Genomic DNA, 24,607 nt, shown 5'->3' on the forward strand with positions numbered 1-24,607 from the left:
ACAATGAGCCAAGTGTGCTTTAGAGAGATTAAGTCACTTACCAAAAGTCACACAGGTTTGGCAAACACCATGCTCTGCTTCTCAGAGTCCTATGTGTAGGCAGCCCATTTGGCAGCTGCAATAATCATAAAAGCCAAAAAAATCATAAAATCATAAAATTCAACTCATTGAAATTGAATTTTTATTCCAAAGACTGTAATGGGTAGAAAGACAACAGCCAAAATTAAAAACAACTGGCTTAACTGGAAATTAGAAGTAGTTGATTTGCAGGAGAGCAAACAGTGGGTGACGGCCTTGGCACTCTAATAACTGTTATAACCAAGAGAGCATAAAAAAACAAATGTGCTATACATAACGTGGCTATGCAGCATTTACAGCAAATAACTGGAAGAAAGGAAGACAGAAAGAAAAGGAAAAAAATCTACAAAACCCCCAAACTAAGAAATTAATAATTAAGAACATAGTGGGTAAATACTTTCGGTAGCAAAATTTTCACAGTTCTTAAAATGGGAGTCTCCAAAAGTACTTAAGTTCAAAAGCTAAAAAAACTGAAGAGGAAATAGTTACACTGGCTTAGAAGAGCTGCTGCCTGTCACGAAGATGACCATCAGTCCTAGTTCCAAACACAGTGATAACCGGTGAACCTGACCAACCGAAGAGAGGCCGACTGGCGGGCACTGACGTCACTGATTGTACAAACACGCTGGACCATTCGTCACTAACAGCTACTGCTCCTCCTGACTGATGCCAAGGCTGCCTTTCTGCACCTCGAGTTCCTCGGCACTGACCATCGATGGGTCAATAGCTGCGTATTTGGTTCCATGGAATTGAAGCAAATGTATCTGCAGAAATGCAGAATGATTATTTTAAACATCACTGTCGCATATTAATAATTTCTACTTCTAAATTATAGAGTACTCAGGGAAGGAGCAAGATGGGGGTACGGGGTTAAAAGGTAAAAACTACCACGTATAAAAGAGGCCACAAGGAGATACTGTAAATCACAGGGTATATAGCCAATATCTTACAATAACTTTAAATGGAACATAATCTCTAATCTAAAAATGTTGAATCACTACGTAGAACACGTGAAACTAACATTATAAACCAACTACGTGTGTGTTAGTCGCTCAGTTGTGTCTGACTGAGACTCTGTGGACGATAGCCTGCCAGGCTCTTCTGTCCATGTAATTCTCCAGGGAATAATACTGGAGTGGGTTGCTATTCCCTTTTCTAGGGAATCGTCAAGACCCAGGGATTGAACCTGGGTCTCCTGCATTGCAGGCAGATGCTTTACCGTCTGAGCCACCAGGGAAGCCCAAAAAACCAATTATACCTCAATAAAAATAAACATACAAACACTAAAAAACTAGAGTAATATATACTAACTAGAGGAAAATTAGAAAACAAAAAGTCAAAAATCTTTATGTAACCAGTCTTTCTGGGCAACTACATTTTCTTACTAACATTTTAAATTGCAGCACGCTGCTTCTCAAGCAGGTGTTTACCCTTCTCCTCTGCTGCTATGAATCAGGTCCTTCCCATCCTCTGCTGTTCTAATATCATAATGACTGTCTCTGGGAATCAGACAGGATCAAAGAACATGATTGGTTTTTTAAGTCATGACACTATTTGCCAAACTGCAAAGCAGCCATTTCTCACACTATTCTAATATCAGTTTAGGCAGGTGTTTGAAGAGGTGGTGTGTGTTAGATTGTGTGTACGTTTTAATGCATTAAAATTCGACCAAGAAGTCACTTCATGGGACTCAGACTGACTCCATTTAAGTCTGGTGTCCTGACTGAATTCCTTGAATCTGGGAGCCAAGGTTCCATGGTACCAAATGGCTCCTCAGTGTGTGAGTTCAGGCCTGTGGTTCATAGAGAAGGGAGAGTGGGCAGACAGGCACCCAGGTGTCTCTACTATGCTTGAATTCTATAAATTACTCATGGAGACCACCTTTATCAAGTTAGTGCTTCATTCCTACAGAGAATTTTATAGTTCTCTCTCTCCACCACCAAAAAGCTTTATGTTTCAAACGATAGACTCTGGGTTCCATCCAAGGGCCTACCTGTACATAGAGATTCACCTCTGCACTTCTGCACAGGTATGGGAAATTGCCTCCTGTTTTAAGGTGAGCCCTCCGGGCATTAGGATACAGTTTGTACATTTCTTCTTTAGCTTCAGTTGAAAGTGCACTCTGGTCAAACACCTTTAGAAGAATATGAGGGCAAAACTGTTATTTCAATGTGTTCTTTTCACATTAACCAAAGTGTCCCCCCAAGCACTCCTTACAGGAGACATGGTTGAACCTTTCTGAAGCCTGGGCCACCACCTTCTGCTCATCCCTAGTGACTCTAACTCCAAAGTAAAACACACAGATTTTACTGCCAAATGTCTTTTGCATTGTTTAGGGGAAAAAAACTATACCATGAATTTCATTTGTCCTCAAAGATAGTTAATTAAATTAACAGAACATTAATAGCAAGCAATCACTGAAAACACCAATTTCAAAAAGATCACGAAACCCCAAAAGAACTTAGTATTTTAAAAGCAGTTATATGTGTGATATACTCTGTGAAAATAATTATCTAAAAAATTAAGAATATTAGATAAAAAGTCCAGGCCCTTTCCTGGGGGAGCCACTGTTAGGAGTTTACAATATATGACTCAAGAATCATAATACTCACACAAATTTATGTTCAAACTCATGCAAAAATCATTCAAATAATATAAAAGACAAAAAAAAAACCATGAAAATAAAGACAGGTGCGTCTCCACCTTGCTAAAACTTCTAGACATTTTAAGTGACCATGTACTTAAGTGGTGACCATAACTTTGAAAGTGCAGGCAGAGCAAATGCACTGTGAGGACCATATATTTCTTTGAGAGTATTGACAAGCTTACTCTGTGTTGTGGTAAATGTTGGAATGTAGCAATTACAATAGAAAATAGTAAGTTATTGTACATGTTCATAATAACCTGATAAAAATCAGTTTTTAATTTAAATACCATATTACTTGCATTTAGGAATAAATCTATTGTGAGACAGAACAGTTATATGATTAAAATAAAAAGTCAAAGCCACAGTGAAATACCACTTCACATCCATTAGGGTGGCCACTATTAGAAAAAAATAAAGAAAATAACAAGGATATTGGTGACGATATGGAGAAATTGGAGACCTTATGCACTGCTAATGGGAATGTAAAATGGTATGGCCCCTGTGGAAGACGGTAAGGCAGTCCCTCTAGGAGTTAAACAGAATTATCAAAGGATTCAGCAATTCCACTTCTAGGTATGCACCACCCAAAAGAACTGAAAATAGAACCTTGAATGTGTATTTGCACACCAACATTTACAGCAGCATTATTCACAGTAGCCAAAAGGTGGAGACAACTCAAATGTCTATCCACAGATGAAAGGATAAGCAAACTGCGGTATATACATACAACGCAATATTATCCAACCGTAAAAGGGAATGATTTTTAAAATTTTAAATTTATTTTTAATTGGAGGATAATTGGATATTTTTAACATATGCTTTAACATGGATAAAGCTTAGAAATATGCTAAGCGAAACAAGCCAGATACATATGGATATTTATATGATTCCACTTACATGAGGTACCTAGAACAGGTAAATTCATAGAGACAAAAAGCAGGACAAAGGTTACTAGGGTCTCTAGGGGTAACGGTGAAGGAAGAGTTATTGTTTAATGGGTACAGAGTTTCAGTTTGGGATGATGGAAAGTTCTGGAGATGGCTAACAGTAGCAGTTGGACCACACTATAAATATACTTAATGGTACTGAACTGTACACTTAAAAGTAGTTTAAATTTTGTTATGTGAATTTTGTTATGTGTATTTTACTATAATTAAAAAAAAACATGTAAGAAGCAAGCTTTTGTGTTAACTGGACTTTATGGGATTCTGGCACCTTCATTTTGCTGCCCAGATTTGTAACAGCTTAAAAAGAACAGCAAAGCAAACCAAAATGGGTAAGGACTACCATGTCTGTTTAAATTTATTTTTATTTCAATGGTGTTATTCCTTCCAGGAAAAATACAGGATAAGCAATAAAAGATTTTTTTTGAAATTGAAAGAAAGCTGTGTGGGGGGCAGGTGGTAAAAACAAATTAAATGCAGTGTTTGAAGCAACACTGAAAAATCGTAAAATGATTTGTAAGGTGGATCTTGACATATACATATAAAAAAGGTAAAGCATCTGTTTTACTTAAAGAAAACTCACATCCATAATGGTTACAGGGATATCCCGAATTTTATGAGGTTCCACATAAGAATTTTGACAATTCAGGGTAAGTCTTGAAGCCAGTTCACTCTGACCCAAACTTTCCAGCTGCAGGAAAAAAACACAGGTAAAGATTTTTCAAAAAAATTTTTTTCACATTTACATAAGATCCACAGATAATATCCCATTTATAAAGGTGGCATTATGTGTGGTGGGGCCAGTAAGTTAACCACTGAGGAGACACAATATATTTGAGACCGTAACTGGGCCCTGGAAGTGGTGATACTTTTCTGTTCTGGGCACCTGGCCTTCCACAACCCTCAACCTGAGGGGCCTCTTCAACCAGGTGCCTGTGGGCAGCAAGCCCATTCCAGAAGCTTAATGAAGACAGAGAAACATTTCAGTGATCTTAGAGCTGGAAGAGGCCTCAGAAAAAATCATCTATCCAGTAGTTTCTACCTGCACATCTACAAACCTGCTCCATCACACTGACCTGGGGAGGCAGAACAGATTCCCAGAGCCCTCGGCCAGGGATTCCAGTTCAAGGCCTAGTGTGAGGCCTTAGAGTCTGTGTTTTTTAAATTTCCCCAAATGATTCTGATAAATTATTCAGCAGCCGTAATATCCATCTAGATGTATTAAAGTTAATATGGAAAAATACTTAACAAACACCTCTAACACACACTGAATGAGACAGGTATTTCTCAGGAACCAAGAAGACATGAAAATTCCCAGGTCAAGGTGTCCCCTCCCCAAGGTCATGATCCTTACCCTGTCTACCATGAAATCAATGGCATCAGCCATCATAGGGTCCACTGGGCCAGAGGAAAAGTTCCCAAGAACTATTTTTTTAAGCATAAATGATGGCATCAGCCAAAAGCTGTAAAAAACAAACAAAAAAACTGACATTTAAACTTACAAGACAATACATGAGTGGCAAGTATTCATTCAATATTGAAGCTCTGTATAGCTAGGCATTTGGGATTTAGAGATTTAAAAAACCTAGTCTCTTCCTTCAAAGAGCTAGTTTTGAAGCATCCAGTTTTTATAAATGCTTTCTCAAGTTCCCAAAGAGTTATGGTTTCATATGATCAAACCTTTGAGGATTGGGAATAATTATAAGCAATATTTAAAAATGCCTTTATTGAGATAAACATTCTGATAATTCCAAGATTTTATTTTCTAGTTGGCCTTATTTTCAATGGCTTAAGCTACTTGTGGAAAACTGAACACTTACCATATCAATCTTAAGGTTTATATCACCTTTTGATTAACATTAAAGGATAGATTTCAAAATAGTAAAATCACAGAGTTATTATACCTACTATTGCTACTAGGGGATTCTTGGGCTAATTCAAAGCAATTCAATCTTCATGTATTTCTATATGTGATCTTTAGTTAGAGTTTACTCCATTAATTACATTGGGAGCCCTTATATAGGGTAAACATGAATTTTTTTAAACCTATGCTGAAAATGACTTATAAAAGGTACAGACCACCTTCTGATATACATTCTCAGTAAACGTCCCTTATAAGGACCAGTTAGCCATCTTCAGTCACCTTCAATGATCTAAGTTCTCTACTCCAAACCATCCCAACAGCTTCTTAACTTCTAAAGGGGATGCTGCCTGCGTGCTTTCTGTGTGTGAGTGAGGGGCAGGGGGTCATCCTCTTGGCTCTGTTCACCCCTGAAGCCTCTGTGTGACACATAGTAAGTATTCAGACATTTGATAAAAAATTACTGATATGCAAGAGCACCAAGTGGGGGAAGTCTTGACTTCTGACAATCAAAACAACATGAAAAAATCATCAAAAAGAATGACTTTTGGTGCATCATCTGGACATGAAGTATCTGTCTAATGCATACAAGAAATTGCTGCACAAATGCTGAGTAAATAAGTGAGAAAAAATCAGGAAACATTTTTAAAAAAATCAGAATGCAAGAGTAAATAGTTGTGAAAACCATGAAAACAATGTTTACCTAGAACATTTTGTGAAAACCAATCTGATCACTCAGGTAAGTTAAGTCAATAGGCTACTTTTGGGGGGTAGAGCCTAGCCTTGTTAGCAATGAAAGAAATATAGTGAAGTCAGTTTTAAGGTACCATTAGACATCTATAAAACTAATTCAAACGATAAAATCAACGAAGGGATGGCTCCAATAAAGCAGGTACCCCACTGGTTGCCTTGCAAAGCATTATGCCCTCTCCATCTTTCTAAAAAGCAGACTAATGTTGTAAAAGTGCCAGCGAACTAAACAGTCTCTCCATTTCGGGGAACCTATCTCAAGGAAATAACCCAGAAAGAGAGGAACAAAAGTAATTTACACACAAAGATATACAGTAGAACCTGATGAAAAATTGAGAGAAGCCGAAGGCCTTAAAAAAACTGTAACAGTCATTACACAGGACTCTGTACACAAAATACTAAGTGGAGAGCAAGCAGAATACAGTATCAGTGAGATATGCACTGAAGGGAAACCGTAAAGGCATGTGAACTATAATAAAGCCAGACGATGATTTAAAGTAATGGGAAACACTGAAGTTAGAATTCTCTCAATTCTTTTCCTTTGCAAGGATGACTGTTTCTAATGCTAAAAGCCAGGATGGTTTCAGAAGACAAAAGTATATATGGCCCCTCCCTCTCTAATGCTTCAAAAAAACCAAACATCAACATTTTCAATTCCACTAAAAATAACAAAACTGTTGGTCACATGTTTACATTCTTACCTGCTTGCGGTCCATGTTTGGTTGAAGATAGAGGTGTCACTGAAGGAATTGCAAAGGATGAGGGAATGGACTCGGGGAGATTTGTGAGTGTATTCAGCAAACTTTTGGGCCAAAAAGCCTCCCAAAGAAGCCCCAAAGAGATGAACCTAATTAGAAACAAACACAAGGATCCTAAAAACAATGACTAATCTTGAAGTATCAAAAAACTGTTTTAATTATCACCAACCACAGAATATAATGTTATCACCAGTCATTAGACTGAAATATTTACAGCAGTTAGAAGTTTAGGAAATACTGTATTTAAATGCAATGTCTATACCCTGTCAAGAAAAAATACAATGGTGTATATGTTATATTAGTTAAAAAATATTATTCACAGATTATATTAGAAAATGAATCTACTTTACAGTTTCTGTTTAAGAAAACAGAAATTTTAATTCAGTAATTCAGTATTTCCACTCCTAGACATGTACTCAAGAGAACTGAAAACGAAATTTGTGTAAGAATGTTCATAGCAACATCACTCATAATAACTAACCAGTGGAAACAAATCAAGTGATGAATGGGTAAATAAAATGTGTTTCATCCATACAATGGGATTTTATTTAACAATTAAAAGGAATGAGTTATTGATAGAATTTGCAACATCGATGAACCTTGAAAATCTCGTGCGAAGTGAAAAAAGCCAGTCACAAAAGACCACAAATTACATTTTTATATTTATATAAAATATCCATAACAGGCAAATCCACAGACAGGGCTCCAGGGAGGAAGAAGGGTGGTGACTGCTAAGTATGGGGTTTCTTTTTGGGGTGGAAAAAATGTTCGAAAATTGACTGTTGTGATGGTTGCACATATCTCTGAATATATTAAAAAACAGTGAATTATACACTTTAAAAGGGTAAACTGTATGGTATGTGAATTCTAGCTCTAAAGAGCTGTTATTAAAAAAAAAAGACAACACCAGACAATGACGTAAATGTTGCATTAAAATCACATGTGAGTAACTAGTTTCAAGGTACTCACTTTATCCAATTGTAAATGGTCTAAAAGTTTTCTGAATCCATCACAGAATTCAAGGTGGTCCCAATAAACTGGATACTGCAACTAGAATATAACAAGTTTTAAATTTATTTTAAAAATTGTAAAAGTAAAATACAACTCATATGTATCTGAAAAATTTAGGGCTCTCACAACAGTGTTTCTCATTTGCTCAATCTCTGCTCCTTTTTCAAAACATAGGAAAATAAGCTCTCATCTTATCCTAGACTTCAAAATTCCAATTTTATCTAACAGAACAATTAAAAAAATAAAAATAAAAACCACACTCTAGTGATACTACGTATACAACAATTTCAATTCACATCAATTTCCTTTCCAAATAGCTTAGAAACTCTGAGGTTCAAGGGTGAACAGAGCAGAACCTATTCAAGTAAGAAAATTTTGTTTTCCCCTTAAACCAATTTCATTCTGAATTATGGCTCAGAACTAGAAATCCTTCTAAGGAGAGTTTCCTCTCTTTTTGGTAGCATTTCTTTAAGGGAGTATTCAATAAAATTGTTCCTCTACGTTTACTGACTTAGTCATTCTATCTGACTTCTTGTAGTACTTTTGTTTGTGATTAAACATTTCAGGTGCTTGACCCCAGGTGACCCCTTAACGTTGACAATAATGAAGAAAAAGAAACACAAGTCACTAATTCCTTTCTAGGGGACTCAGGTTTGTCACCTAAGGGTGCCCTTTAATACACGTAAGATTCATCTTAAAGGCTTGCTGTTTTAAGCACTTAGATTTATTTGGCTAATGACAAATCATTGGGATAGATACCACCATGTAAATTATGGGATAATTTCAGATATGATGTAATATGTTAGTTTTACTATTAAAATTCCATTCGTGGATACGATTCCACTTTTCTGAGGCAGGATGGAGAACAGACTCTTCCTAGCAAAAATTTGAGAGTTTGAGTCAGATGATAGCCTAAAAGAAAGGAGATGACATTTTTATGAATCCTTTAATTTAAAAATGTCTGTGCCCTAAGGAGTGTCCCAGAGCTGAGGTGTCTGGCCTAAAGTGCCAGGTGGAAGGCCTCTGCATCTGACACTCTGAGCAAGAGAGACTATAAGCAAAGGGGAAAAAAAAAAAGCTGGAGACAAGATGGTGGAGTAGAAGGACTTGAGCTTACCCTCCTCTCATGAAAACACCAAAATCACAACTAATTGCTGAACAACCATAACAAAAAAGGCTTAAGCCTACCAAAAAAAAAAGCCTATACCCAAAGAAGAAACCATAATGAGACACCTGAGGAACAGAGGCCACAAACACAGAAAACTAGACAAAATGATATGCAAAGAAATATGCTCCAAGATAAAACCCGAGAAGAACAAATGAAGTGGAGACAGGCACTCTACCTGAAAAAGAATTCGGAGTAATGATGCTACTCCAGGCCCAAAGGGAGTGGCACAATATATTTCAAGTGATGACAGGCAAAAACCTACGACCAAGAATACTCTACTCAGCAAGGTTCCATTCAGCGCCACCAAACCAGCTTTACATGAATGCTAAAAGAATTTCTCTAGACAAAAAAGAAAGGCTGCATCTAGAAACAAGAAAATTACAAATGAGAAAGCTCACTAGTAAAGGCAAATATACAGTAAAAGGCAGGAAATCATCCACACACAAATATGATATCAAACTCAGCAATCATGAGAAGAGGAGAGTACGAATGCAAGACATTAGAAATACATTTGAAATTAAGAGACCAGCACTTAGAACAATCGTGTGGGTGTGTGTGTGTGTGTGTGTATAGAAAGAGAGAGAGAGAAAGACAGAGAGAGCACGCTATATCAAAACCTCATGGTAACTGCAAACCAAAAATCTGCAATAGATACACATAGAAAAGAAAAACTGATCCAAACAAAACACTAAAGATAGTCATCAAATTGCAAGTGAAAGTATGTTAGCCACTTGGTCATGTCCGACTCTTTGTGACTGTAGTGGTTAGAAGAGAAAAAAAGAGGAAGAGGAAAAAATGACCTATAAAACCAAATCCAAAACAATTAACAAAACAGCAATTAAGAACATACATATTGATAATTACCTTAAATGTAAATGGATTAAATGCTCCACCCAAAAGACACTGACTAGCTGAATGGATCAAAAAACAAGATCTAGGGCTTCCCTGGTGGCTCGGTGGTAAAGAATCCACAAGAAGAACTACCATAATCAGCAGCCCATGAACCACAACTACAGAGGACCCCCTGCTTGCTGCAACTACAGAAAAGCCCACGCAGCAATGAAGACCCAGCACAGCCCCAAATAAACAAGTTAATAATAATAAGTACCCATATATTTGAGAGTCCCTTGGACTGCAAGGAGATTCAACCAGTCCATTCTGAAGGAGATCAGCCCTGGGATTTCTTTGGAGGGAATGATGCTGAAGCTGAAACTCCAGTACTTTGGCCACCTCATGTGAAGAGTTGACTCATTGGAAAAGACTCTGATGCTGGGAGGGATTGGGGGCAGGAGGAGAAGGGGACGACAGAGGATGAGATGGCTGGATGGCATCACTGACTCGATGGACGTGAGTCTGAGTGAACTCCGGGAATTGGTGATGGACAGGGAGGCCTGGCGTGCTGCGATTCATGGGGTGGCAAAGAGTCGGACACGACTGAGCGACTGAACTGAACTGAACTGAACGCTCTCTATAAGAGATACACCCACATCTAGGGACACATACAGACTGCAACTAAAAGGATGGAAAAAGGTATTCCAAGCAAATGGAAATCAAAGAAATCTGGAGGAGTGATACTCTTATCAGACAAAATAGACTTGAAAATACTGTTAGAAGAGACAAAGAAGGACACTACACAATGATCGAGGAGTTAATCCAAGAAGATATAACAATTGTAAATAAATATGCACCCGATGTAAGAGCACCTCAATATACAGGCAATTGCTTAAAGGAGAAATCAATAGGAACACGCACCATGAAGAAATAGAAAACATGAATAGACCTATTACAAGAGATTGAAACTATGATTTAGAAACTTCTAACAAACAATAGTCCAGGATCAGAGGGCTTCACAGGTGATTCTATCAAGCATTTAGAGAAGAGTTAACACCTATCCTTTTAAAAGTATTCCAAAAAATTGCAGAGGAAGGAACACTCTCAAACTCATTCTATGAGGCCCCCATCACCCTGATACCAAAACCAGACAAAGATTTCACAAAATAAGAAAATTACAGGCCAATATCACGGATAAACATAGATGCAAAAATCCTCAAAATACTACTGAATCCAACAATATAGTAAAAGATCATCCACCACGATCAAGTGGGGTTTATCTCAGGGGTTCAAGGATTTTTCTATATTCACAAATCAATCAGTGTGATACCTCATATTAACAAATTGAAGAAAAACTGCATGATCACCTCAACAGATGCAGAAAAATCTCTTGACAAAATGAGTATGAGTAAAACTGGAAATGTGAACAAGGTTGGTGGATTATATTAACATCAATGTTGGCTGTGATATTCTACTACAGTTTTATAAAACGTTACTATTGGGAGAAAATGGGCAAAGTATATAAGGGGTATCTATTATTTCTTACAACTGCATGTGAATCTATAATTATTTCAATAAAAATGTAAATGAAAAAAGGACCCATGCATTTTTAACTGCTGGATACTAACAGATGTCTAGTAAAATTTCAGAAATCTCCTGGCACTTTGATCAAATCTTAAGGACAAAGTGATTTTGAAGACACTGCTGTCTTTTTCCTTGATTCTTTATCTAGCTAAGAAATAGGGAATGCCCACATCAGGAAGCTTGAGGGCAAGAAGAAATATCCAGGCAAAAGGCAAGGCTGTGTGCCCTGTCAGTTTAGAACCAAAAACATGCTGTCTGCTTTGAAGAACGCTCAAAAGTGAGACAGACAGCTGGGGGGCTGCTCAGTTTCCCCTTCCCTGGCTGACCAACAGCGATCACCTAGACAGAAAGTGTCACCACTTCAGCTGCAAAGGACTAGGACGAGGGCGGCTACCACCCTCCTCTCCTGGAATGCTGTGCAGAGAGGGATTACTGAAAACCCAGAACAAGGGAGGATTGCATGGCAGGGCTTCCAACACACCATATGAGGAATGGTTAAAGACTCCGGAGAGATTTACCTGGAGAAGACAAGACCTGGGGGGAAAGTCAGTAGGCGGCCGAAAGTAACAAGTTTTTTTCAAGAAAGAGCAGGGCTGTCAAGAGGAAGAGGAACTGCATTTGTCTCGTGTGACCCCAGTTGGTGGTAGCCCCAGTGGAATTTTCAGTTTCCTTCTAAGAGAAGAGCCCTGGTCCACATTTTCTCTCCTCTAGGCAGTAAATAAAACGTATACTAACAGCAGTACTCCCATGAGGAGTACCATTTACATTTTAACATTCTAGGTCCCAGAAAACAACTGCCAGCTCCAAAGCCAGGGCCTCTGCTTCGGGGAAGTTAGGAAACCAAAGTCCACCATCCTGACCTAGTCAAGGCGTGCCAAACACTCTATGGTGAGCAACAGCGCCTTCCCGCCTACGCCCTCCTCCCAGAGAGGGAGATTAAAGAATGACCAATGCAAAACTAGATTTAGACCAACCTCAGTGATAACACGGAGAAGGCAATGGCACCCCACTCCAGTACTCTTGCCTGGAAAATCCCATGGACAGAGGAGCCTGGTAGGCTGCAGTCCATGGGGTCGAGAAGAGTTGGACACGACTGAGCAACTTCACTTTCATTTTTCACTTTCATGCATTGGAGAAGGCAATGGCAACCCACTCCAGCGTTCTTGCCTGGAGAATCCCAGGGACGGGGGAGCCTGTTGGGCTGCCATCTCTGGGGTCGCACAGAGTTGGACACGACTGAAGCGACTTAGTAGCAGCAGCAGCAGCAGTGATAACAATTAGAAACAACATACTTTTTAACCAAATGTGAAGGATATGAGCTAATTAATGAACCTCACCTCACCTGTCAAAGACTCACAGTAAAGCAAGCTTTCGGTCCCCTTTGCTGCTCACAAGCAGTGATGGAATAAAAGGGGGGAGGAAATGGGGTCAGAAGATTGAGCTGGGTTCTCCCTCTGCTGCCTACTGGCTGTGTGACCCTCAGCCATCTCTAAAATGTCCAGACCTCAGCCTCATCTATAAACAACAACAATGCTTCCTACCGGTCAGACTTATTCAGGAAATGCACGTTCAAGCTGAGGGTAGAGAAAGCTTCGATAAAGGTTTGTCTCCTCTGCGCCTCCGTTTGTTTTCAAACCATACCACCTTCATCAAAAAACTCCCTTTCACATTTTAAAAATGAAACAGTATTTTACAATAAGAAACATGCCTATTACTATACTCAGAAACACACACACACACACACACACAAAATCAGAAAAGGTGGACCTGCACTGTTATCCTAAATCAACAATACTTACAGCTATAACCCGGTAACCCCATCCAGTCAAAGCCAAAATCTGCCGGAAAAATACATCCGCAGTTCCGCTGACGGGAGGGAGAAATATGAGAGGACACCTGATATTTCTGGGGCCTGCATCGTAGAGCGACCAGATCTTACTATCATCATCATCCACAATAATCTGGAGAGAAAGTTATAAGAAGAAAATGAAAAATCTCATGGATTTGATTTTACATGTTAATAGTTATTTCGACACCGTAACTTCGCTGACAATTTTAATACCACTGTCTTGGTGGTTTACACACTAACGTGGGGATCACACCAGACCAGTACATATAATAAACAGCTTTGTCTCCTTTTCCTTCTTCAGAACTGACACAGTCCATGGAACTGCTTTATACTTTTCCCGAGAGCTTCTTTTTCTCTCAGCTTGGAATTTTCCTCTCCAGTCATGATTATTTGAAGTTTATTTTGTTTACCATTAAACAGTAAACTCTGCACATGGCATCTTAACTCTCCCCCATATTTCTGGCTGTGTGTGTGCATGCGCGCATGTAGGAGGAGGACAATTTGCAGAGTCATTCTCCAGTGCTGGCCCAGAGGGCTGGCTGGGATCAGCAGGGTTAGTGTGTGAAAGGGGAGACGAGAGATAGAAAAGACTCCGGGCTCTGGGGAGAAGCTGGGTAGAGATGGGACCATGAGTGAGATGCTTCAGGAGCCTGATCTAGCCCAAGCCTCTGAGACAGAGACCTCTGCTAGAGAGGAGGGATGAGGCAGGTATAGGTGTCACTGTCCCCAGAGAGTATTTCAAACCATTCGGTCAGGTGTGGGGAATGGGCTCAGGAAGAAACTGGATTTTGGGGGAAAGGGGGATGAGGAGGAGGAAGGTCATCAGAAACCTTCCTCATTTAGTGGCTTTTGACCCAGTAAGGGAAAAAGATGAGCATTACATGAGCTGAGACAAATCAGGTGTTCAGCACAGAGTCTGGCAGATACTGAGTGTTCAATAGTGGCAAAAATGTTCGCTACAGTATGCACTGCATGATAGGTGATTTTCGTTCTCTTTGGCTGACTTTTTGGTGCTATTTGGAAAAGTACATTAACTGCTTGAACTTAACGCCAATGCAAATCAATACTTATCCTACTTTTATATTAAAAGGTTCAAGGTTCTATTTTTTTCTTCTTTGGCCATGCCATGTGGCATGCTGGATCTTATTTTCCCCTGCATTAGGAGCACGGAGTCTTAACCACTGGACCACCAGGGAAGCCCCAAGTTCCATCTTCTGAGAGCTCCAAGTTGGCAGTGCTGTGGGGCCTATGGTGTCAATGTGGGTGGCAGCATGCTAACCAGAGTCACTTAGCAGATGAACAGGGCAGGGCAAAGTCTAGAGGGCCCTATCCAATACTTTCCGGACTTCCACAAGTGACGGTATATCTCATGATTATGTTTTTGCCCTTTGGATTCTGCCACTCACATTTTTGTTTTTCATGTTTCTTTTTGCTGTGATTGTAGTGAAAAATCTTAGTGACCATTGATAGTGCATCCAGTAAATTCCAACCTTCTAATAATAAAACATGAGATATGACATTCAGATTTCTAAAATTAAAATCTAGCACTATGAAATTTCAAGCAAACTCTTCATCACTTATGGACCAAACTGACCAAAGGATAACACTATATCAGTGAAACTACTTCCTACAACTACTTCCAAGTATATTTCGGTAAGTTTGTGTTGCTTTGGGTCTAGTGATTAGCTTGCTGAGTGAGTTCATCAAGAGGAGCCCATGTTAATTACTTGAGGGGATGGGACAAGGCAGAGGGACTCCAGTGGCAATTCTTCTAGCACAGACAGTAGTTCCTGGGGTAGCAAGAAGAAAGGCAGGTTCCCTTTGCCAAGCTGCTTTGAAGCCAGATAATTTGATTTTAACCCAAACTCTACTAGACTATGTGACTTTAACATGTTAACCTCCATGAACCTTGGTTTTCTCATCTGTAAAATGGGCACACCACTACCCACTTTGTTACACTGTATTTGGGGACTTCCTACAATAGTGGAAGGTATTCTGTCTCTATGTAGAAACTGTACCTCAAATTTCTATAGGAAGAGTAACTGTTATTAATTCAAACTTGCATGCTACTTCCACAGCTATCTACCCTGACAAAATAATTTTAACAGCAACATAGATGATCTTCAGATCACAGTACTCTAATACTTCTGCAAGGGGATCAGCAAAGATTTTATTCTGACACAACTTTTGTCAGTGTGATCCCCAAGCATTTGGGATTAATTTGAGACTCACAGTCAACAGACTTCAACGTAAGTGTTTAGGGTTTTTGGACAACCCAGGCAAATAAAGTTTCTAAAAGATGACTATGACAGAATGAGTACAGATTATGGCAAACAGAGGATCTATAATGTAAATCTTCAATCTTGAAGAACAGGAAAATGGTTTCTAACAGAATCTAACTGCACTTACTGTACAGGTGCTGTTGCTTACACTTTCCACCAAACTATACAGAGGAGTACACGTATTCCTGCTTGCTTGAATATGTAAAAACAACTGTAAAATAATAAGTACAGTTATTCTGACTTTTACTCTTGAATGAGTCTCAAAAGTTGATTATACTTGACAGGGAAGGGGTTGAACATTATGTTCTGCAATCCAGTCGTGATATTTGGCAATAACCTTTACTCTCAAACACTATTAAGACATAATGTCTAAATCACACATGAAAAACAATACAAGATTTTGCAAATAAGAGGTGTAGTAAAACCATACATACCTTTTTAAGGGGGACTGTACTTCTAAACCAGTTATAATCAGGAGAGACTTTAATCTCTCCCATGGTTAGCTGAAATGGAGGTTAACCCTGAAATAAAAGCATGTGATGTTTCACGTCAAGAATTCATGTTTACATCAGAACTAAATGTAGAATCTGGTCTGGTTCTACCAACAATACTTTAAAAGGTAAAACCGAGGAAATGGGCTGTTTTACCTTGTCAACAGAAAACAATTGGTGAAATCCTATAATCATGGAGCAAGCAAGAAGTACCCTGAGAGAGAATTATTCCAACCCCCTTAGTTCCTCCAAAAGAGGAATCTGGTCTAGAAAATGTTAATGACTTACCCAAGATCCCATGGCTATTGCAAAACCAGGACCACAGGACAGTCTTTTCTGACCCCTGACTGCCTGTCCTAGTTACATGACTCCAAATGCAGTAGAATAGCCTGTCTTTCAACAAAACCTTAAGAATCTATGTTAATAAAGATGTTCCTGACAGAATTTTAGGGAACAGTCCACACTAGAAAAAGGAGTTCATGTAAGCCTGCTGCTGCTGCTAAGTCTGCTTCCTCATAAATTCATAAAATGCCATAAATCTAACTCTAGGAGAAGACAGCTTCAGAAACACACATAGATTTTAATGCAAAATACAGGAAAAACTTGCTGTTCATATGGATGTGGTAAAAGTGATATAATGCACGCTGAAGATCCATGATAAAGTACCAGAACATTCCTGAAGGCACAATAACTTGCAAAAAAATAAAACATGTGGCCTTTAAAAAACAGGTGGTCTTCTATTGTGAGATTAATGATTTCCAGCTGTTATAGTTCTATGACCTGGGAAAAGTCACTGACCCTTTGGGGGCTTGTTTTCTCATCTAGGATTGTTTCACTACTCTCTCCCTAAAGTGCAGCATAGTGCTTCGTACACAGCAGGCATTATCTGTCGACTAAATGAAATGACTGCATCCTAAGCAGGCCAAACTAGTCAATCCTAGAATCCCTTTTAACCTGGGTACCTATTAGTGTTACATTGGCCGGGCATCCTCAACTTAAAGCTGCCCCTGTTTGCTTAAAAATCTATGTTGTTTCATAACAGGAACTTGAAAATTATAGTTCCTTGTTGCAGATTCTTATTGCCAAATGACGAAATTCTACCCATTGGTTTGGAAGGACTCAAATGCTCCTTTGCATCATGTCCTCTACTGCAGCACAAGCCTGGACTTTCCTAGCAGGGCTAGGATGAGTTTGAGACCCTAGGACTTAAGTCTTAGGCTTGACTGTGAACTGAGAAACTTAGAGGGGCTTTTCTGGGCTGGTCAGGTGCCAGGGATTCTTAAGCCAATGAATCTTCCTCTTTGGCCCTCCACATCTGCTCCCTCAAAAAAAAAGGGCACTCAGCAATCTCAACTGTTACCTCTAGCCTTGGGGGCTACTAAACTGAACCCCAAGGAGATGGTAAATGTAGACATCCAATATTAAACTAGGTTTACAACCTTAACACTGTAGTAACTGGCCTTTTCTTTCAAGGCTGGGATGGTTCTTAGAAAAGTTTATTGAAATCTTCAGTGGTTCTAAAATATGAAGAAAATCATCAGCCAGTATTATACAGACAATCAATGTGCATGGATGTAGTTCTTATTCATACTGAAATAAAGAAAATCATTCTTTGCATATCCATTTTCTCTTAACAAATATTAACATGTTAAAAAACTGAAGCCATTTGAACTATAGCCCTTCTCTAAGCTGGTCACTGCTTTTAACTGAAAGCAACTGGTAAGTATAGTTAATTCTGGAAAACTTTCTACCTGGACAGACTTGAACTATTCCTATGTCATCTAACTATTGCCTAATCAAGACATTTTCTAGTATACCATTACTATAAACAATCACTATTCTACAGGAGGAAATATCAAAAACATGTTTAGAAAAAAATCCCTACTCAACAGATCAGAACAAAACACCTACTCAAAACACTTTGTCTGACTAAAGTCAGAAATTTTGCTTCTATATTCACCAAACTTGGGATAAAATAAATGATTCATAGTTTGGAATCAGTTGCAACATCCAAACCAAACTATCATACAAATATACACACACACATTGTACACAGGCTCACACACTCACTGTCATTCACTTCTTCCCTCAGGAGTAAGTAAAACAAGGTTCCTTACCACAGTCTTCAGTATTATCCACAACCACTCAATATTATAACATTTATTTTATAACTAATCTCACTGGTTGGAGATTCCACTGAACGGTGACTACATTTTTATAGAAGCAAGTGATGTGAACACTTGTGCTAGTTTGGCAGTACATGAAACGTAAGATAGATACCAAATGTTGCATATGACCAACTGACATTTAAGAGGGAAAAAAACTGCTGCAAAGGGAAAGCGGCTGTGAGTGGTATGAAAAGGAATTTTGTTCTCCTAGCTCTCTTTCATCCACTACAAGGGAATACTTTTCCAAGTCACAAGGGGAACATTCTGCATATGGCAAAAAAAAAAAAAAAAAAAGGTTCACTGAGACTGTGATCCAACTGATCGGTATTAAATAAGAAAGAATGTGGACCAGGAGCTCAACGCTGATTTGATCTCTCACAATTCTTCACAAAAACAAAAGCACCTGTTCATGCTGCTGGGAAATGGGTGGCAGGAATTTTCCCTTCGTCTTGCTTAGGGAAACCCCCTTCTCAGAGAGTGCTCTAGACACCCAGTCCTCTCTGGCCCTTGTGCTGCTCCAGGATAAAACTGCCAGTTTTGAGTGTGCAAGAATTACATGCACTTCTCCATCAAGGTTTCACCAAAACCAGCCACTTTACAGTCCACTTATCCCTCAGGATTTCAACAGACCCTGCCAATTCACAGCCAATGAAATCGCCTTTACAAATGTTTAAGTCATCTAACCAGTTCAACTAGTCAGAGATTTTCTGATCCTTTTCCTCAATCATATGCTCTACATACAGACAATCTATGATTCTTACTGACACAAGCAATAGCAAAATATTAGAACCTAAGAGTCTCTGGAGGATGCCCTTGGCTTTTTAATGCAAGTCTCCATACCTCACCACACCAGTACAGAGCTATTCTTTTTTTAGGTTTCCTGGGGGGAAGATTTATCCTTATCTTCAGAAACTTACTCTATTATCTTCTAAACCTCATAGGAGGAAAAGCTGACTACTTGACATTTTGACGGTCACATCTCATCTTGTACCCTGTCTTAGTATTAAAGCTTTTGGAAATTTGCACACAGCTATTCAATTACCCCTCAGTCTCTTGAAGCTCGGTGCCAAGAGGAGCTGGAACATTGTAGGTGGAGACAAAGAAGCAGCATAAATGCAGAATTTAGGACTCCCGAGGACAAGGAGAAGAGGAAAGTGAGACAGCTTAGCCCTGCCACTTTCCTCACACCTGGCCCGTGCTCAGCAATGACAAAGGCATTTATCACTTTCAGGCTGAGGTGCAATCTCCAAAATAACTAGTCTGCTCAGAGTTCTTCAAAGTTTACAGGAAAAATGCGTTCCTGGGCTGCAGCAGTGTAGCCCCAATATGGGATAACAGGAGTATGTCCAGGTCAAGTACCCGACCCCCCACCCGAGGCGAAACACACACAGATCTCCACCTTCTTCCAGTCCCACTGGTGACAGCTACACAAAGGCAGGGTCACAGGCACACCGATCACCCCCATGAACTCAGACACGACCTTAGACACACACACAGGGACGTGCAATCACGTGCATGGTCACATGAGCCGACCCACTAAGGGCCACACTCACAAAGTCACACCGACAGAGGCAGCCGTGATCACTACAAACCACTCTCACCTGCGGCCACAAACACATCATACACCCACATCCCAGGCTTCCCAGGACCCCTCCCACCCCTCACCTGCCGTGGCCGCCCCCAGGTCCCTGTCCCTCCTCCCAAGGCGGCTCTTCCCTCCAGAAAGGGGGCCGGCCTCGGAGGCTGCTGGGGCCCGGGTTGGGGCTGGAGGCCTGAGCGCTCAGTATCGGTAAGCGCTGCTAGCCGTGGGGGCGCGCTGGAGGGCCGGCCTCCGAGGGGCGGGGCGCGCGACCGAGTGAGACCGGACCGCCGCCCTCCCTCCTCCGGAATTGTTCGCGAAGCGGGCGCGAGCCGCGAGCTTCCGGGTTCGGAGGGGTGGGGCCACGTCGCGAGGAAGGGGTGGAGCTGCGTGACTCCGGCGGTCACCATGGCGACGGGGCGGGTTGGACCACAGAGTGAGAGAGACTCCGGCTTTCTCCGTACATCCTGCCGGCTGCAGAGTTGGCATCGGCTCTGGCGGGGGCGGGGGCGCCGGGAGGAGGCCCAGAGAGACTCAAGGGTCAGTTCTAGGTCACTCATATGACGTGAGCACCGAGGGAAAGGTTGTGGGACTGGAAGAAAGGGGCGCCTGACCCTTGGGACCTGCCTCGCCTGCAGTTCTCGGCATAAAGCTTTGAGCGAACTCCTTTGGGTTACAGGCTTTGATGAACAAGTCTTTGTATACTGTCTTTTCTTGACAAGATTTTTTTTTCCTTTGGCACGGCCACAAATGCCCCCCATAATCCTCCACCATAACACCTCCACCTCCCTTTCCAGACTTGTGCTGAGGTCTTGGGAATTTCCAGGAACAGCTCCCGCTGACCGGCCAGCTCCTTCATCACTTTCCCTTATAGGAATAGAGAATGTTCATATATTTATTAACATTATTAACACGGTTCAACAGTACGTGAACGGTGAAATTCCAGATGTTCAAGCTAGATTTAGAAAAGGCAAAGGAACCAGAGATCAAATTGCCAACAACTGCTGGATCATGGGAAAAGCGAGAGAATTCCACAAAAACATCTACTTCTGATTTATTGACTATGCCAAAGCCTTTGAATGTGTGGATCACAACAAACAGGAAAATTCTTAAAGAGATGGGAATAGTAGACCACCTTACCTACAGAAATCTTACCTACAGATTTCTTGAGAAGTCTGTATGCAGGTCAAGAAGCAACAGTTAGAACTGAACATGGAACAACAGACTGGTTCCAAATCAGGAAAGGAGTAGGTCAAGGCTGTATATTGTCACCCTACTTATTTAACTTACATGCAGAGTACATCATGTGAAATGCCAGGCTGGATGAAGCAGAAGCTGGAATCAAGATTGCCAGGAGAAATATCAATAACCTCAGATATGCAGATGACACCACCCTTATGGCAGAAAGTGAAGAAGAACTAAAGAGCCTCTTAATGAAAGTGAAAGAGGAGAGTGAAAAAGTTGGCTTAAGACTCAACAGTCAGAAAACTAAGATCATGGCTTCCAGTCCCATCACTTCCTGGCAAATAGATGGGGAAACAATGGAAACAGTGAGAGACCTTACTTTTTTGGGCTCCAAAATCACTGCAGATGGTGACTGCAACCATGAAATTAAAAAATGCTTGCTCCTTGGAAGAAAAGTTATGCCCAACCTAGACAGCATATTAAAAACCAGAGACATTACTTCACCAACAAAGATCCATCCCAGTAGTCATGTATGGATGTGAGAGTTGGACCATAAAGAAAGCTGAGAGCCAGAGAATTGATGCTTTTGAACTGTGGTGCTGGACAAGACTCTTGAGAGTTACTTGAACTGCAAGGAGATACAACCAATCCATAGTAAGGGAAATCAGTCCTGAATGTTCATTGGAAAGACTGATGCTGAAGCTGAAACTCTAATACTTTGGCCACCTGATGCAAAGAACTAACTCATTTGAAAAGACCCTGATACTGGGAAAGACTGAAGGCGGGAGAAGGGGACAACAGAGGATGAGATGGTTGGACAGCATCACCCATGTGATGGACATGAATTTGAGTAAATCTGGGAGTTGGTGATGGACAGGGAGGCCTGGCGTGCTGCAGTCCATGGAGTCACAAAGAGTCAGACACAACTGAGCGACTGAACTGAATATATTTATAATCACTTATGTAAGATTCTGCAAAGTACATGACTCTCCTTTTCATTAAAATATTTGGAGGTATGAAAATGCTGAATAACATATAAAGCTCCTTGCTTGAAGCTTTTTAGTAGTCTCGCAGTAAGATCCTGCTGAAAAAAACATCTAATCTGTTTCAGGGAAAACTTGTACCTGATTAAAGGCCTTTGCCTTTATCCTGGCAAATGTTTTTTGGGGATTAGGGGCAGGAAAGAATCAGAGTAAACTGCATCCTAAGTAATGAGCTCTGCCTTCCTGCTTAGGAGCCTTGGATCCCAGTCTAGGATTGGGACAAATCCCAGATACATTTCCCAAGAACACAGTAACATATCCACCCCCCTAAACCCCTGCCAAATCACCTGTTCAGAATTTCAAATCAGTAACAGAAAGTGGGCTTTTCAAGTGGCACAGTGGTTAAAAAATCTGCCTGCCAATGCAGAAGACACAAGAGACCATTCCTGGGATGGGAAGATCCCCTGGAGAAGGAAATGGCAACGCACTCCAATATTCTTGACTGGAAAATTCCATGGACAGAGAAGCCTGGTGGGCTACAGTCCATGGGGTCACAAAGAGTCAGACTCGACTGAGTATACAACAACAGAAAGTGGTCTTCTGTTTTTTGCACCACATAGGTTCTGAATGTTTTTGTCGAAGAATTTTAACCTTGGATGTTTTTCTTAAAAATTTAGAGAAGTTTAATGAATAGAATAACTGGCAAATCACTGGTTGTATGTAAAACCCATTATAGGTACTCATTACATTGTTTATCTGTCTCCTGCAATGGGTTGGGAGTTTTAATTTAGAAAATCAAACAGTGATTTAACCAGTGCATTAATTATTATGACCTGGTTCATAATAAGCACTAAATGTGTATTGAATGAATTAATTAGTGAATAAATAAATCTATCTGCTAGTATTCCTAAAGCTGTATTGCTTATATCCCACACTCCCAGACCTCACTTGAGTATCTACACTAAAGAGACATGAATTATGGATTTGCTCCAATGTATTAAAAATCCTTATTCTGGTAATAAGGATATTCTGCTTACTTTGGTAATAATAACTTTTAATTTGACTGTTGATAAAGGAAAGCCATTTTATTAAATAGATACATTTTGTTATATTTATACTTTTGTTAAAAGATCAAACCCCAAATCATGAATCTTTTGTTTCCCTTAGAAAAGGAACTCATGGTCATATTTGGACCTTCAGTTGTTCCATAACACATGGCAAGCACATTGTCCTTTCCCTAATCTGTGAACAAGGAACAGTTAATATCTGTGGATTCCAGCTGCCCTACAATCGCACAAGTGCAGGAAGCAAACTCTGGACCCAGGGCAAGCCAAGGGGCAAGCAGGCCTGGTGGGTGTGGCTGGAGGGTTTGCAGCTGTCATGGTTGGGGTCTGCCAGATGGTTCCCACAGCACCAGTCCCTGTGTGAGAATCTCACTTACAAACTGGAATGTTCACAAAATACTCTGTGAACACCAAGCAAAGTAAACAGGTGGCCAGCTGCTTCTCAAAACTGCCCAAAGCCAAGCTCTTTTCCTCAAATTGATTTTTTCGACAGGATAATATTTGTTTTAAAACACATGTGCAAAATAATCCTAGCTATATCTCATATGCATGTATACACACCAGAGTGGTGGTTACCTCTGAGGGGAGACTGGAAATACAAGGAGAACTTGGCTTTAGACGTAGCATCTGAATTCACGCAACAATCCATATGTTACTGTGATTAAAAAAAAAATACTTAAAAGCAACTGTATTCATGCTTTAAATGCTGCTCTAAATCCTTCAATAGCTCCTCGTTGCCTTCAAGTTAAAATACAAGCTGTATGGACTACAGCGGGGTCTGACTTTCTCACGGGGTCTCAAACCTGCCCCACCCCACTTTACCCACCAGACTGAATTTCCCTTATTTTGCCCCTGGGAAGCATGTGTGAAAAAGTAAAAGAGGAGCAAAACAATACCAATTCTTGGAATACCATCCTTTCAAGTTTTTCAGGGTACAACTGACTGCAGTGTTATATATCAAATTATGCTGAGAACCAAGTTTGAAAAAGAATACTGTTTCCTCATTGCCAGATCCAGTCTGTGACATACATATTTTATACTGGATTACAGGGATTGGCCACAGAGTGGGGGAGTTAAGAAACCCGAGTTCTATCTTTGGGAAAGACACTTCCTCTCTCTGGGTGCTGTTTTCTTCTCTGTAGAATGAGTCCAAAGTTAGAATAAATCATCTCTAAGTGAAGTCGCTCAGTTGTGTCCAACTCTTTGCGACCCCATGGACTGTAGCCCACCAGGCTCCTCCCTCCATGGGATTCTCCAAGCAAGAGTACTGGTGTGGGTTGCCATTTCCTTCTCCAGGGGATCTTCCCAACCCAGGGATCGAACCCGGGTCTCCTGCATTCCAGGCAGACGCTTTAACCTCTGAGCCACCAGGGA

At 40.4% G+C, this 24,607-nt stretch overlaps 1 protein-coding gene and 1 non-coding gene across 2 annotated transcripts; both read right to left on the reverse strand.

The window, feature by feature from the left end:
- Positions 1-163: 163 nt before the first annotated feature.
- Positions 164-20,228, reverse strand: SPG21 (SPG21 abhydrolase domain containing, maspardin). Its single transcript, XM_070377279.1, has 9 exons — positions 20,088-20,228; positions 16,198-16,284; positions 13,432-13,593; positions 8,008-8,088; positions 6,982-7,127; positions 5,024-5,132; positions 4,253-4,360; positions 2,072-2,212; positions 164-842 (listed from the first exon to the last, which is right to left on the reverse strand). Exons 2-9 carry the CDS (start codon positions 16,258-16,260, stop codon positions 726-728), a joined length of 927 nt encoding a protein of 308 aa, XP_070233380.1. The 5' UTR covers positions 16,261-16,284; positions 20,088-20,228; the 3' UTR covers positions 164-725.
- A 4,307-nt stretch (positions 20,229-24,535) lies between these two features.
- TRNAS-GGA (transfer RNA serine (anticodon GGA)) lies at positions 24,536-24,607 on the reverse strand. Its single transcript has one exon. It is a non-coding gene; the product is annotated as a tRNA-Ser (tRNA).

This window comes from Bos mutus, chromosome 10 (assembly GCF_027580195.1).
Source record: "Bos mutus isolate GX-2022 chromosome 10, NWIPB_WYAK_1.1, whole genome shotgun sequence".
Classification (NCBI taxonomy): domain Eukaryota; kingdom Metazoa; phylum Chordata; class Mammalia; order Artiodactyla; family Bovidae; genus Bos; species Bos mutus.